At 39.4% G+C, this 15100-nt stretch overlaps 2 protein-coding genes across 2 annotated transcripts in view; both read right to left on the bottom strand.

The window, feature by feature from the left end:
- irf4a (interferon regulatory factor 4a) overlaps window positions 1-8231 on the bottom strand; it is a 9987-nt gene extending 1756 nt beyond the window's left edge. The window contains exons 1-9 of the mRNA XM_028592844.1: window positions 8037-8231; window positions 7152-7351; window positions 6754-6940; window positions 5888-5970; window positions 5578-5752; window positions 4440-4520; window positions 3652-4050; window positions 967-1079; window positions 1-89 (exon numbers count right to left, since the gene is read on the bottom strand). The exon at window positions 1-89 is cut by the window's left edge and continues 1756 nt beyond it. Coding sequence (XP_028448645.1) covers window positions 1-89; window positions 967-1079; window positions 3652-4050; window positions 4440-4520; window positions 5578-5752; window positions 5888-5970; window positions 6754-6940; window positions 7152-7351; window positions 8037-8109 — 1400 coding nt within the window. The 5' untranslated portion in view covers window positions 8110-8231. The remainder of the gene's footprint in view (window positions 90-966; window positions 1080-3651; window positions 4051-4439; window positions 4521-5577; window positions 5753-5887; window positions 5971-6753; window positions 6941-7151; window positions 7352-8036) is intronic.
- Window positions 8232-8800: 569 nt separating this feature from the next.
- Window positions 8801-13313, bottom strand: dusp22b (dual specificity phosphatase 22b). Its single transcript, XM_028592845.1, has 7 exons — window positions 13124-13313; window positions 12569-12602; window positions 12382-12464; window positions 11566-11615; window positions 10496-10570; window positions 9427-9598; window positions 8801-9272 (listed from the first exon to the last, which is right to left on the bottom strand). Exons 1-7 carry the CDS (start codon window positions 13142-13144, stop codon window positions 9159-9161), a joined length of 549 nt encoding a protein of 182 aa, XP_028448646.1. The 5' UTR covers window positions 13145-13313; the 3' UTR covers window positions 8801-9158.
- Window positions 13314-15100: the final 1787 nt, after the last annotated feature.

The raw sequence follows: 15100 nt of genomic DNA, 5'->3' as shown, positions 1-15100 counted from the left end.
TGTTCCTGGATGTGATCAAAAGCCCGCATGTAGTGGCCATTGTTCTGCTGGTAATAGTACACCAGTTTTCTGGCAAACACTGGCTCCACCTAAAATGAAATTAGGTCTATGAAATATGCCTGTGACTGCTGAAGCATATTATCCTATTGTGTCCTACAAAGGAAGAGAGCAGTACCTAAAGAAGCAGTGATCTAGAAAGATGGTTTGGTGGCTAGCAGAGGCTACTGCGTAGCCTACCAACGATTGTAATGCCTTCATTTTATGTCTTTTCAGTTTCCCAAATTTTTTTATTACCATAGAACCTACATAATACCTAAAATATGTATATTTCTTTCAGCATTCTTGTGAATAAGTTTTCATACATTTATTTACTTTATTGGGATTATTTACAGTCCATTAATATAAAAAAAATGTATCTCTGTTTTGCTAGTTGTCTGTCTGTTGGACTCGACTATTTATATTTTCATTGAATTCAATATAATTAATTTATTTACATTTTAATACATTTAATGGTAGCTTAACCACACTGAATTGCATGAACTCAAATAGCTAAGCTAATTAGCCTTAGTAGGAGCTGTTTAGCTTTAGTTTTAGCTACTCACTGCTAGCGTGATATAGGGTTCTTGCTTTAGCTGCCCTTAGCTTTGTTTTGTAGTAAGTGCAAATTTAAGAAGGTGTTTTCACAGAAATTACACACATTTATGGTATAATATGTGTAAACAAAGAATCAAATTCAGTAAATTCAATAACTTACCTTAATGACTTAATATAATTTTGACATGCATTTTGTGTTGTAAGACAGTATTGAAGTCTCTAATGTCTTAAATTAAGTATTGCTAACAACCATATTATAAGGTTGTTAGAATGATAAATAATTAAAATATATTTCACCACCTGAGAATGTAATAGCTCCTAAGCTTTAAAAAATGTTTTCAATTACTAGGTAAAGCTTTGTAGTGTGTGTACCTGTGCTGTGATCATCTTCCTCGGGCGCTGGGGGTCGGGGTACTCGTCTCCAAAACATAGCACCACCTGGTGTCTCGGTAAATGTCGGCCATTATGGGCAAAATCTTGAAGCTCTGGGAGAAGAGGAGCAAGAAAAGAGAGGCCATTACCCGCAACAAATCCACTATGTGCTACCTGTCACACAACAATTTCCCTAATCATTGGGACTTTTCTGGAAACCACTGATGTGGATAATGGAAATGTCATTGTAAATTGGCATAGAAAACTCCATCTTGTCATATAGTGTGGTGGACCACAGGAGGTGGGTGGGGACTTCACACACTTTGGCCCCTTGTTGAGAATGTGACTATAGATTTTTAGTGCTACTCAACACTGTGAGGGACTTACCCTGCTGAAGCACCAGTAGCCTTTTCTTCATCACTATCATTAACATCACAGTCATTATCAACATGACTACAACCATCATCATACTGTAAATAGCTGAAGCAGCATGGTTATTAGTGCATTACTTATTCTAATCGCTTAAAGAGTTTAATAAGCAATCAAACCCAAATCCATTATCATCCATTACCAAAGAGCATCTACACAATACAGTGTACAGTCAGATTCAGTCATGTAATTTGTTATTTTTTTGGTCAAAATGTTAGACTCTTACTTGCAATATGAACAAACATAATACAATGGTACCTCAAACTATTGGCTTTAACCATTTATTACCATTAAATTTGACTCAACACCTGTGCTGGAAAATAACTAAGTACATTTAGCCTACTTTATTACAATACTTCAGTACAATTTTACTTTACTGGAGTCCATTCATGCTACACTTTATACTTATATTTTACTAGTAAGGAATGTGCTTTTGACAACACTGCATTTACCAGACAGCTTAAATTACTAGTTACTTTGCAGATTCATATTTTACACACAAAACATATGATTGTCCTATAAAACATGATGTATCCCTATAGATCAAACTACAAAACTGTATATTAAGTAGTTCAAATTGCTGCATACATGATAACACTTTACCTCAGAGGAGAAGTTAAATGCATGCAAATGTGCATTAATAAAGTTTACCTTTAACTTAAAGGTCCAATAGGTAAAACTGACAGCTAGCGTTAAAAATGGTTACTGCAGTCCAAATTCAAAATACTGAAAAGAGACATCTCCCCTGGCCCCTCCTCCCCAGCGTCGAAGTTCATGGGAGTTGCCAGGTTGAGAACGCTAAACCCAACGTCACACTGCCAATGTTAGCTTGATGCTAGTCTCACATTGCCGTCTCACATTACTCCACAGCGCAGCGGAGTTGCTCGATGCTGCTATGTTGACGGTTATAAAAGCCTGTGCTCTCGCGGAGCTCTGTACCCGGCTGACAGTTACCTTTTATTGACTAACTGTAACAACAACGACCGCTAAAAAGCTTTGTGCCCAACTGACAGCCGCCTTTTCTCGGCTTAATGTCACTGCAACAGCCGCTAAAAAGACCGCAACCTCACGGTCGTCTGTACCCAGGGCACTGTTGGTCGGCTACGCCCACTGAACAGTAGCGAGGGAGCAATTTCAGCAGGGGGAAGTTGTCGGTACTACTACTTCCAGACCCGTTATACAGCTTGTCTTTACACTGTAAGTCAATACATTACACATTATGGTTGCATGCCAGTTCATAAGAAAGTGGGAATCATCTTACTGTCCAACATATCATAACCTTGAAGCTGGCAATGGTAACGTTAGCCACAATAACATAACATAAGGTTATATACATTGCAAAGCCGCGACCTGTAGAGAACACTGTGTCCCAATCCAACAATTCCGGCTACGGGGTGTTTTGCCAAAGTAAAATTGCATGTTGCGTGCGGTTTCTGGCATGTGTTATGGATCCTACGTTAGCAGTTAGCGTGTATTAGCATGTCGGCGTTAGCACCAGTCAGGATCACTTCCCTGGTTGTGTTTAAAAATATTTTGAGTAACTAATTTGAGTAATCTATGTAATTTAATGTGTTGACCTTTTAAGGAGGAAATAGTCAACTCGGTGTCCTTTCAGGCTCTAAGCTGTCTCCATCTTTTAAATGCATCTCCAATATTTACCCGTGTTTTACCTCGTCTCTGGTTATAATGCAACCGTTTAGAAAAATATAAAAGCGAGTTTTTTTTTTTTTTTTAGCACGGGTTGAATTAATCTATCTCCGTTGATCTTGTTTTTTTGTTCGCTGCTTCCATTGCTGTACTATAGCTCTAGCGCGATGGGTTTGCGTTTTTACAGGTATATCTGGCAACCTGGCCCGGCTGTCAAAATAAGCAGTTGATACCAACACACAGGCCAAAACACAAACAGAAATTCTGTCATGGAACGGAAATTTCAAAAGGAGAAAATACTATACTTTAGCATTGTTGTCAGAAAACATAGTATTTCAACTTGCATGTTTCCTTAATATCTGATGAGGCATTGTGGTCATTTTTTTTTAAATACAGTAAATATTTTACATATTGCACCTTTAAACACAGGACTTTCACTTGTAATGGAGTACTTTTATTTTATATTACTACTTTTCTAACAATATAAACTTAACAAAAGTATTTTTAATTACAGGAGTATTGTATTGAACTGCATCATATTGCGCAGGCATCATTCTGCCATTGTTTGAATATTTGAATAAAACACAACAGAAACATATTAGTGCTTACCAATAAGGAATTGCTGGGTGTCAAACAGTTTGCATGGCTGCTCCTTCTCCAGCTTGTTGGGTTTATCCATATATGGAGCCAGAGGTCCTTCCCAGTACACTCGTCCCTGGCAGAGGCGCTTAGCGTATAAGCCATCAGGTGTCATCCACAGAAGCACCCCCTTCTCCAGTACATTAGGAAGCATCTCAGCACCCTGCCTCTGAGACTCAGGGTACGGGAATGGAAAAAGAATCATCTCTGCCCCGCTGTGAAGCTTGTCCTCTGGGCATGGGGAAGAAGAGGAGGAAGAGGATGGAGAAGAGGAGGAAGGAGAGGTGATCCGACAACCTTCTGGGCTGGTGGTGGTAACCTCCTTCACCAAAGACTCTCTGTAGTATAGGGACACATGCAGGCTGAAATCTGGAAGAAAGAGACGAGCATTTAGCTGATGGATCCTTGTAAAAAACAATTTGAGCCTTCCAGCCGGATCAGATGGAGGCCCTGAAATGTCAATCTTAAATAAAACATAATTCTCCGTAATCTTGGCATGCAGAGTATTACTCACTTCTCTCATTATTCCAAGCATCTTTTTAACCCTTTTTTTTAAAACTATCATCATGTGATAGATTAAAAAGAAACTACCTGCATGGCCTGCAGCTCTGAGTTCAGAATGGGGAAGTAAGTAGGTGTTGTACAAAGTGTTTGTAGTTTCTTATCTATAGTTTCTTTTCTTTTCAAACTAGTAAACAAATATGTGAGTGAATATCTGTGTGCATTTGTCTTTAAATGAGCCCTAGATGATTCTTTACCTGTTATGGCATTGTTTTGGTCGATTGAATACACGGACGGTTGGGACTCTGAAAAGTAGGTGTGGAAGGAGAGCTGAAAACCTGTTGAAAATAAATTAAATAAATAATGGGTATTGAATGACAAAGGGAATTCTGCCACTTATTTGCAGGGATTGGTTTTCTTTATTCTTGAAGTGGAATATGTATTTCAGTCATGCACAAAAATAATAATCAAAATAATCTCAAACAACCAGGTCTTCCACATAAACAAATTTGGCACGTTTTGCTGCACGGACCACTGATCAGTAGTGCATTAGTAGTCCCTTTTACTTCTGCCATCTCTTCAGCCTGCACCTGCATTAGCATCATGGGAATTATGCAAGTATGTCCTTTCAATATGATATAGTTGAACAGTCTGGTAATTTCAGAAAATGACATCACTTTACTGTAATGTAGCCTTTATAACCAGGAAAAAACAACACTTGTGTCATATCCATTATGATATAAAAAATGTAAAACAATATCTAGCTTCATATATCGATGTCGATATACTATCGATACATTGCCCAGCCCTTACTTTATATGGTAATTCTTTACCTTGATATTGCAGTAATGATTAACACTATTAAAATGAATAGTGAGTCGTCTTCCACTATAATTGGTGCTTCCCAATTACCTCACCTGATTACATCCACGGGGTTTATCTATCACCCAAACATAACTAGCTAAAAAGTTAGCGACACAACTGTCTCTAAACTTGTGGTGGTTTTTTCCACCTTAAAGATCAAATTTAAATTCTACTGACATTTTAAATGACCTAACAACAACCTACAAGTCACTGATACTACCCTATTTTGAACATTCTATGATACTACCTTAGGACCTGTTAAAGGCTCAGTTCATAGATGGATCAGAGCATTACACGATGAAACATATAAGCGTTATTACGAACTCTCTTTACATTTTCAGAGTCAGTAAAGTGACTATTCCATCTCAAACTTCTCGTTTGATAAAAAGGGTGTCACAGCTAGGGTTTGAAAATTGATGCCATTATTTGCATAATATATGTGAACAATACAGTCATACTTACATGCACAGTCAACGATTAAATCTATCTATTCCCTCTATCTCTAGTTTTATAATCCTGGCCATATCTTACCATTTTCTGTGTGTGACCCCGGCCAAGTACGACTGAAAGGTGACGGGTAGTGGCACTGACCATACTGCAGCTCTGCATGTGGCCCATGGTGATGTGGAGGAGGAAGAGGTTGTTGTTCTGGGGGTGAGTAATCCCTCCAGTCCCTTCTCTCCTGAGAAACCATATAGCCGGATACCTGAGAAAGAACCAGAAGGATGGTCACTCGGAGAAGATGTCATTAAATCAAGACACTTGCAATCAGCAATGCTGCAGATTAATGTATATGCCCGGACCAGTCTATAGCATGCAGCAGCCACAAAATCAATCTGACCTGGTTGTGCATAGACGTATATGGAGGAATATAGCCAAGGGCGTTTACAGGTGATGGTGTCTCCTCTACACTCATTTTCATTCCTGTAAATGTACAAAACCAAAAATACATTTGTTAGATAATTGGTCCACAATATTGGCCATGTTGTGCTGTGAAAACTATGCATCTCCATCCCACAAAAAAACAGAACTAACATCTTTGAAAATAATCCAGGATCATAACATTGCTTTATTGTGCAGACTAACAATAAACTGAGAGTATATGAGACACAATATTCTGTGAACCTAACTAACCTAATTCATGTTGGCAGGTTCAAAGTGTGAATATGTTTTATCCATGTTTTGTGAGGTCCTGCTATTTTTCATTTAAGTGACAGGGTGATTTGGGACGGGGTGTATTGCAAAGTAAGTGCAACAGAGGACTGAGGCTGAATCTTGTTGATTTCAATGTGTTAGCTCAGATAGCAAGAACTGCTCTGGTGTGACAGAAACTGTTGTATGATGGCAGAGACTTAGTTATGCAAGGCTGGAGGTCGCCTGGTTGTGTTATGTGCACCCTGAGCTTAGTAACCGAAGCCCTCTAAAAAAAGCACTACGGCCTTTTTGGTACATGCTTTGGCTTCCTTTGTGCTTCCTGCCTCATCAGAAACTACTGCAGTGGTGCATATGTATGTGAAAAGTTGCCAATAGTCGAAGATGGTGTGTAAAATGCAGATATGCAAATGAGCCATTGCTATGGCACGGCTTCAGATTTTACAGTTTATTATCACATTCCAGCCATAATCTATGTCACTCACCGGTCACATCATGGGTGGCTAAATGTAATTCTCACAGCATTTTTGATGGATGAAATGTACATACACTTACCTCTTTTGGCTGCTTCTGGAATGATTCTGTAGACTTTATAGGGGTCTGAGATGTCTAGTTGGCTTCTTTCCACTAACTCATCAAAGTCATTGCTTTTATTAAGAGCACAGCGTAGTCTTGTTTTCCATGTGGGGGGATCTGGCTTGTCGACTCCTTCCTTATATTTTCCCTTAAATAATGCCCATGCCTGAAACAATCATTGAATAGAGTAATTTACACTTCCTCTTTAGTCGTACCTATGTTAAAAAAAAAGTTTTAAAAAAGTAAACAAAATCTGCTTTTTAGAATAAGTACTACATTTTGTTGGTAATTCATAAGCAATATGTTGTTTATTTAAAATGCTACTGTTAGAGGCTTCATGTGCAGTCAGTGTGAGAGGGTAGATGGGATAGTCTGACCTTGAAGAGCGCAGCATCCTCGTCTCTGTTATAGTCTTGTTTTCCTGCATGTTTCCATGGAATCCTAAAGATGCTTTTTTCGTCATTTTCCCAAATCAGGCCAGGATATACCCTGCTGTCAATCTGATCAATCAGCCATTGTCTCAGTTTACCGTTGCCACAGTTGACTGACACGCCACTGTCCTCATCTAGGTTCATCTCTGCAAAGAAACAACTCGAATAAAGCAACAGTAGGCACAGTAAGGGGACGAAGTTAAGTGAAATTCTACTTTTTTTATAATGTAAGGTTCACTCATTTAAATTCACATGAGAAAATAAGTTTGAGAAGAAAGTTGATTAGGATTTTAGGTTCAGCTTAAAACTTTTTAAGTATCACTATTTTTTTGATTTTATTGTGTCAATATCGATTGGTGTTTTAAAAAGCTTGATACAATTCTCAACCTTTTTACACCAGTACCAGTTTAGATGTAACTGATCATAGTGCATATCCATATATATATATATATATATATATATATATATATATACACACTTATACATACATATATACATGCATGTGCCCACATGTATAAAACATACACATGATTAAGAAAAGAGAAAAAATAAATGAATAAATACATAGAAACACAAGTCATGTAACATTAGCTATAATTTAAATACAATAGTTTTAACACAATACAGTGTATAGTGGAATATATGCTAATATAAGACATATTATCAAGTGTTGAAACTTAATATCATCAGTTAAGTAGGACATTAATTCAACTTTAATAATAAAATTTAGGCTATTTAGTGAGCCTACCAGAAATTCTAAGTTGGGGTAAATTGGTAAAAGTTTCCATTATTTAGACTGTCATTCGTTGAAAAGGAGCTGCTGCCGCTTACCGTTGATTACGCGAGCTCTCCCCGCTGAAATCTGTTTTGAAGCTCTCAGGGTCCTATTCTTAAATGTTATCATATCTTGATTTGTGTTTACAGGGAGGAGCCTCTCGTGCTCTGAAAAGTTCAAGTGGAGATGCGCAGCAATCAGGCGATCATTTCTGTGAAACTCAGCGTGAAACTCGGCGCCCACGCAGCCCTGCGGTGGGGAATCCCTCTAGTGACACCCTGAGCAGGCAACGGGACGGAATCCAATACAAAAATATCCCCCACCCCACCCCTACCCCCCCACATATTTTTTGTTATTCTAAAAGCCTACAAAGTGCAACCTAATTTCCAGTGACAACTGTTAACTAGAAATTTCTATAGAACTTGATTTTGCTATTGGGGAAAAATTGAATTGAGGCATGAGGAACCAACGTCAGAAGAGACATTGTTGAATCTGAAATATGTGTTTTAGGCTACTTTAGTATTACTGCCCTCCAGTGGCTATCCATGTGAATCCCCAGCTATCTAACGAAGACTACTATATGCAATGTCTCAACATACTGAAAATAATGCTTTTTTTAATTTTATTTATAGCTGTATAGCCTCTAAGCACAATTGAGAAGAAAGAGTGATAAAAGAACATGATCTTGGTGTGTTCTATGTCACCATGCATGACCTCCCTTGCACATTAGACAAACAGGAAGACAACCAGGAAACAGAGACGTAAACACAGCACAGTGTGTTCTTATCACCTTCGATATGACAGCCCACCGACAAAATGCTTGACTTTACTCCTTTTATTTCACAATTTGAAATCATCATGAAACAATGGCAAAAAAAAAAAAACACAACAATCATAAATTAGAAAAAAAAAACAGTACCACAAACATCAACCAGAGCTAAAAATGTATACATGTGCTGGGCATGTTAATTGTCTCTTCCAGTGTTCATATCTATGACATCTAGAGGATCACTCCAACAGCGATAAACATCCTGATAATAGGCCACTCCAAAGCCCATTAGACTTCCAGATAGGTCCAGAATACTGTAGCATCACACACTGGTGTAATCCTCCAGGCTGAGCAGGAAAATATCTTTATTCAAAAGATCTGATTAGAAACCTCCAATTGGGGTAGATGCCTATTTTTCCACCATTTCACCATTGACTTTAGACATCCTGGCAAGCAAGTCACGTAGATCTGCCTCATCGTTGAAGGGGCTGTCCTTATATTCCTTCTGTAGCCATTCTCTGAACTACAGGAAAAGAAAAAAGCATTGTCCTTTGATGACAATGTAAAGAATTTGACAAAATGCAAAATACTGATTTTGCTCTGTCTCTATACAGCTATATACATGTCTATCTCTCTCTCGTGCTCCATCTTATCCTCATTCAATTCGCAGGACTAACCTGATCAGCTTGAGTAGCCTCAAACTCCTGGAGCTGGCGCTGAAAGCCCAGGTTGGGGCCAGCACAGGGCCGGACCACCCTCACCGCAGCCAGCGCCTCCTGCCAGCCCAGTCTTGTCACCGTCATGATGTAAGCCACCACCAGGGTGACACTGCGGGACACACCTGCCAAACTGTAAGAAGAGAGGGATGGACAAATGGTATGATGCATGAAATTAAACTGTTATACTACATGATTAGCATCATGTTTTCTGAATTTCCCCTTGCAGAAATGCTCTTATTATTAGGTCTTATTTTTTACAATTCTTCTCTTGTGAAACACCTTGTAACAGGCTATTTTAAATAAACTTGTATTATTATTATTATTATTATTATTATTATTATTATTATTATTATTATTATTATCATTATCATCATCATCATCATCATCATCCCAAGTTTCGAGAGAGCTAAATATTGTGTGACCTGTAAACATTTCCTAAATGTGTAAAACCAGATAGGTGACACAGGCAATACCATCCAGACTACAAACAGTGACAGATGGACAGGTAGAATAAGGGGACTTATAAGGGGGAGGTGTAGAAAGTGATACATACACACCTTACACACAACATATCTGAATGAAATTCAATATGTCAATACATATGGTAGAGAAACATGTGGCAGTGCAGATCTTATAATTAGCCTCTTGTTCCCCTGTATTTCTGAGAAGAGCTTCTGTCTAACCAAATACAACTTTCCTTTGTGAACATATGGTCAGCTACCCCACTACACAAACACAATGTTGTCAGGCTTGCTACTGTACTCGGTTTTGGGAAGTTCAAGAATAGACTTTTGCTTATCATTTAATCCCCTCTGTGCAGCAGTTATACATGAGTGCACATGCTGTACTTGGTTGATCTCAGTTTATTTCCCAGCTCTAGATAAAGTGCACATTTATATGCAACATGTTTATAATTGTATTATAAAATAGATGGAGGAACGCTATCTACTTCGGCATCTCTCGTTTTTGTGAGCAAACCTTGCTTCCAGCTTTGAGGTAAAGACACAACAAGCAGTCTTGCTCTCACCAGTGAACGAGGCAGCCTTCTCCTTTGAGGCGGGACTCGTGCATGAACATTATACTTTGTTTAAAGTGTTGAGTCCTGTGGAGCACAAAAAAGTTTGTTAAAATATTATGAAAACACAGCAAGAATTGCTGTCAGAGGTGTGCTGTTATTTTGTCCTCACTGACACCTTAGAGCTCCTGCATGCATCTAAACGTGGATTGGTTGTGTAAACATGAGGTTTTTTTGTACATACCGTGTGTATGTTTTTTGCAGCTGACTTCATACCCTTTTGTTTCTTATCCTGAATGGATCAGGATGAGGGTGTGTTCATGTCATAATTGAGAGAGTTGGTGTCTTATTTTGCATAACAGGTTTCAAACACCTCACAGTCTGAACCTAAGAGGTATGAGGCCTTGGGCCAGTAAGGGTGACAAGGGTATTAGTGTGCATGTGTGTGTGTGTGTGTGTGTGTGTGTGTGTGTGTGTGTGTGTGTGTGTGTGTGTGTGTGTGTGTGTGTGTGTGTGTGTGAATGACCATGTGCAAGTGTGTGCGTGTGTGTGTGTGTGTGTGTGTGTTAGTGTGTGTATATGGGGGAGGTATAAATAGCACCAACCATAGTGCTAAAACTGCAGAACTGAGCTGCAAGACTTCCTTCCTGTTAAAAGGCAGCCTGATATGTGACTTTGGCCTTAGAAGATTTGTGTTTGAATGTGTCTAAACCAGGGTGTCCCTTACATGCACCGCCCTTGACTTTCTTGATTTGTCTTCCCCAGTTTCCCACTTAAAAACAACTGCGTGTTTGTGCATGCTGTGTGCTCATTAATATAAAAAAAAAACATGCACCGAGAGCTGAATCCAGCCGTGTTACTGTGATCTACTCAGAGAATAAGTTCACAGTTAAATAATGAGCTTGTGAAAGCATATCATTTACACAAGCTTGAAGAAAATGAACCTCAGACGCCCACACAGTGCTCGCTCTCTCTCTCTCTCTCTCTCTCTCTCTCTCTCTCTCTCTCTCTCTCTCTCTCTCTCTCTCTCTCTCTCTCATTGTTCTGTGTTGTGTTGCTGTGCTGCACATTTTGGTACTTACAGGTTTTGTGTGGGCAGGTCAGCTGCTGAAATGCAGAGATAGGTCATCTCCTGAGGGACAAAGTATTACTAGTTACCTGTCAGCAGTCACTTGCTCAGATGCATTTAACGCAAATCGATAAACCAGCAGGTGATAAACAACCCTGGACATCAACGCTCTTACGGTTTTATGTGTGTTGCTGATGGTGAACACAGGCTGTGCAATTATATGTGGAACAATGGAGGCCATTTTAAGCAGATTTGTAATCACGCCTGTGCATGCCCCTTTTTTTTTTATAAATTACAAAACTGAGAACAGAAGCTGCTTTTGTACTTGCAGTTACTAGAGAAACTTTACATCAAAATCAATAACCTAGAAAACAAATAAATAATAAAATAGTGATATCAATTACATTATGAATCAACACTGCACAGTCCACACTGGCTGAAGCAAGAACAACCACCTACTCTAAAACCCACGCAGGCACACATCTCAGCACACCGAACCAACTGTTGTTGACTGGCATGTTTCATGATACTCCAACTATCACATGAGTATGAAACTCGCCTGCTTATTGTCTACTTACTCACTCACTCACTCACTCGGAACTGACAACTGTTTGCTCAAGAGGCAGCATGGCACCTCTTCCAGACCAACCTGACAGACCGGTTTATGGACTGTGTGAGAGCTCTAATTATGTGCCCTGTATTAATACACCAAGAGGGGGCTCAGCCAATCAGATCTGTTCTTTCTCATTTTCTTAATCCTTCTGCTTAAATGATTAATGAGACATTTAAGATGTGCACTAGGGGCAAATATGTTATATGTATAACTCACCTGGAGGATGGGAGCTGCACTGTCATGAATGGACAGGATGTGTGTGATGTTGTTTCTGGCTAACTGTTCTCGGTCTCTTGCATCTGACACAAACAAATAAGAACAGAAACAATGGGCATGTGCTGTCATATACAAAAACCAGATCAAAATAACAATAATCAAAAAAAAAAAAAACACTTAGACAAACCTTTGAAATTCCCCAAGTACAAGTCAGGCAGGACCTATAAGGACAGAGATGTATGTAAACATGAAGCAGACATGGTCAAAGCATCATTGATATTGATCAGCAGCTGAGGGAAATGGAAACAGCTGACTCAAATGACACCCTGACAATATGAAGTGATAATTATAAATGATAGGTTCAAATCCGACATATCATGTGACTAGAATAATTAACAAACTAACAGGTAAAACAATCACCATGTTATCCTTAATATTCACAGTTTGACTACTTAGGCTAAATTAAAAAGTTTATGTTTCACGTCTTCTCTTATTGAATCATGGTAAACTAATGAGCGTAACTCTTTTTTTTGATCAATCTCAAAGACTCTACTGAAGATGATAGTTATACATTTAAAACACCGAGGAACACTCGTGTGTGTGTGTGTGTGTGTGTGTGTGTGTGTGTGTGTGTGTGTGTGTGTGTGTGTGTGTGTGTGTGTGTGTGTGTGTGTGTGTGTGTGTGTGTGTGTGTGTGTGTGTGTGTGCAACGTTAGTCGGGTGCAACAGATGAGAATCCTACCTTATTGATGCCATTCCCCATGCTGACAGATCCCGTCTAAAAAATAAAAGTGAAAAGAAATGCTACGCAGTGTTTCCTCGTTGTTTAAAAATGCTTATCCAGCGGCTTGACGCATTCCCAATCCCGCTGTAGGGTGCAAATGGAGCAGCTCCGCGTACGAGCAAGCCGAGAGCTGCTTCCCAAGCTCCTCGCAATGAATCTTGGGAGTTGTAGTTTGATGATATACGGAGAGCGGCGTTTAGGGATAACACAGGTGTGGTCTTTTGTTCGATATGATGAGAATATGAATAGCCTGCCCCCCAGGTCCGATGACAGCAAATACTAAACCCTAAAATAAACTTTTAAAATACAACAGACTGTTACTAGCCTACTACAGTAGGCTACTACACTACTTTTAGCTACTTAGTACTACTACTGACACTACTACAGACTGTTACTAAATGTTACAGACTGTTGTTACATACTAGAGCCAAATTAGCCAACACCACCCTGTGAAAATAGGCTATTGTGGGAATACAAGCTATATACACCATAAAGTTAAATAGAATATAAACTCATTGTGAAAAAGAATGGGCTTTCACTTTAAAACTTTCGAGATCTAGAAGAAATTACCAATCTTCATGGTCTTTCAAAAAAAGTCAGAAAGATTGTCTTTGTGTTAAACTACATTAGATTTGCCTATCAGTATTCATTACACAGATAGATGACAGTCAGCCTATATGAGATAGCATGCAAAGATTGGGCATGGTTTAAATAAATATACCAATGACATATTTTAAGCTCCTCTGAAGATGGTTTTCAGAGATGGCCATTGCCTCATTGTTGAATAGCAAATAACTTTAGTTAGTAATTAAGTTGGTTAATTTGTGCTTTCCAGCTATAGCCTGGAGATAGAGAGAGTGACTATGGGCTTTTGCGGCAGATATGCAATTCCTTGTTTAGAACACTAATCTCAAATTTCACACCAGAGGAATAGACAAACTAAGTGATTTACTTAACAATATTTGAGAGTAGTTTTTCCCCTTTGCCCCAATTTCCTATGATGATGCATGGTGCTGAATGAGGAAAGGATGTGCACCAAGACCATCCATTTACACGGGATAGTGAGGTTTGGTCACACTGGCCACACACAGGGTCCCTTCCTTCCCTATACCTTGGATAGTTACCCTTGCCACCATCAGAACATCATTTGTGACTTGACACCATTGGAAATGGGTTTCCAGACACCACCCTTACCTGAGGGACCTACCAAACACCAGGGGAAGAGCCATTTGTCAGCACCACAGAAAGATACATCCGGAAAACTGCCTCCATTGAGAAGCTTGTCAGATCTCAGGGAAAGAAACAGACAATGGTACCGCCAATGAAAATGTCCACCTGGACATGACTCTCCCCTGGGGAGTCTTTCAAAACATGAGGAGTCAGCATATGAGAGAGGGAGCTTAAATGACCCTCTCCTGGGAAAATAAACAACACTGGAGAACATTGGATCATCAATCTCTCCTGAGACGTGGCGGGCAATCCAGGACCTGTGGATCGGTGGCAGCAGGCCAATAATGTTCACCTGTGCCAGTTCCGATGGATCCTGCTGGTTGACTTCTTAAGAGTCAGGCATCTGAACAGTAAACTAGTAAGATGCCTGCATGGGGCACGCATTAAGAAGCCAATCAACAGCATAGAAAACTGGTGTTATTACAGAGAAAGAAAGGCACCTGGCAGTTATTTACTGATTATCATTGTGTTAATAACATCAACAGGAAGAACAGCTACCCACTGTCCTATATTCACAGCACGTTTACACCACAGGCACCAGTTGGTTTAACTTCCTGGTGATCTGTTGTTGTTCTATGTGGGGCAGTGTGTGACCACCAGACTACAGCTTGAATGGGAGGAGGTGTCTTCCTACTACATAGAGTGCTGCCTCACATGGCATAAATGGCCTCTTGTATCATGGCTGGAGTTGGAAAACATAGAGCT

Source organism: Perca flavescens, chromosome 12, assembly GCF_004354835.1.
Source record: "Perca flavescens isolate YP-PL-M2 chromosome 12, PFLA_1.0, whole genome shotgun sequence".
NCBI lineage: Eukaryota > Metazoa > Chordata > Actinopteri > Perciformes > Percidae > Perca > Perca flavescens.
Note: the sequence above shows the minus strand (reverse complement) of the source record. Positions and strands in the feature narration are given on the sequence as shown.

Bases quoted from the DNA above. Each gene is read 5' to 3' on its own strand.
- dusp22b (XM_028592845.1), bottom strand. From the start codon at position 13,144: ATGGGGAATGGCATCAATAAG. The intron at 12,465-12,568 runs GTTTGTCTAAGT...TGTTTGTGTCAG, and splicing joins GTACTTGGGGAATTTCAAAG to ATGCAAGAGACCGAGAACAG. The intron at 9,273-9,426 runs GTTAGTCCTGCG...CTTTTCCTGTAG, and splicing joins AGGCTACTCAAGCTGATCAG to TTCAGAGAATGGCTACAGAA.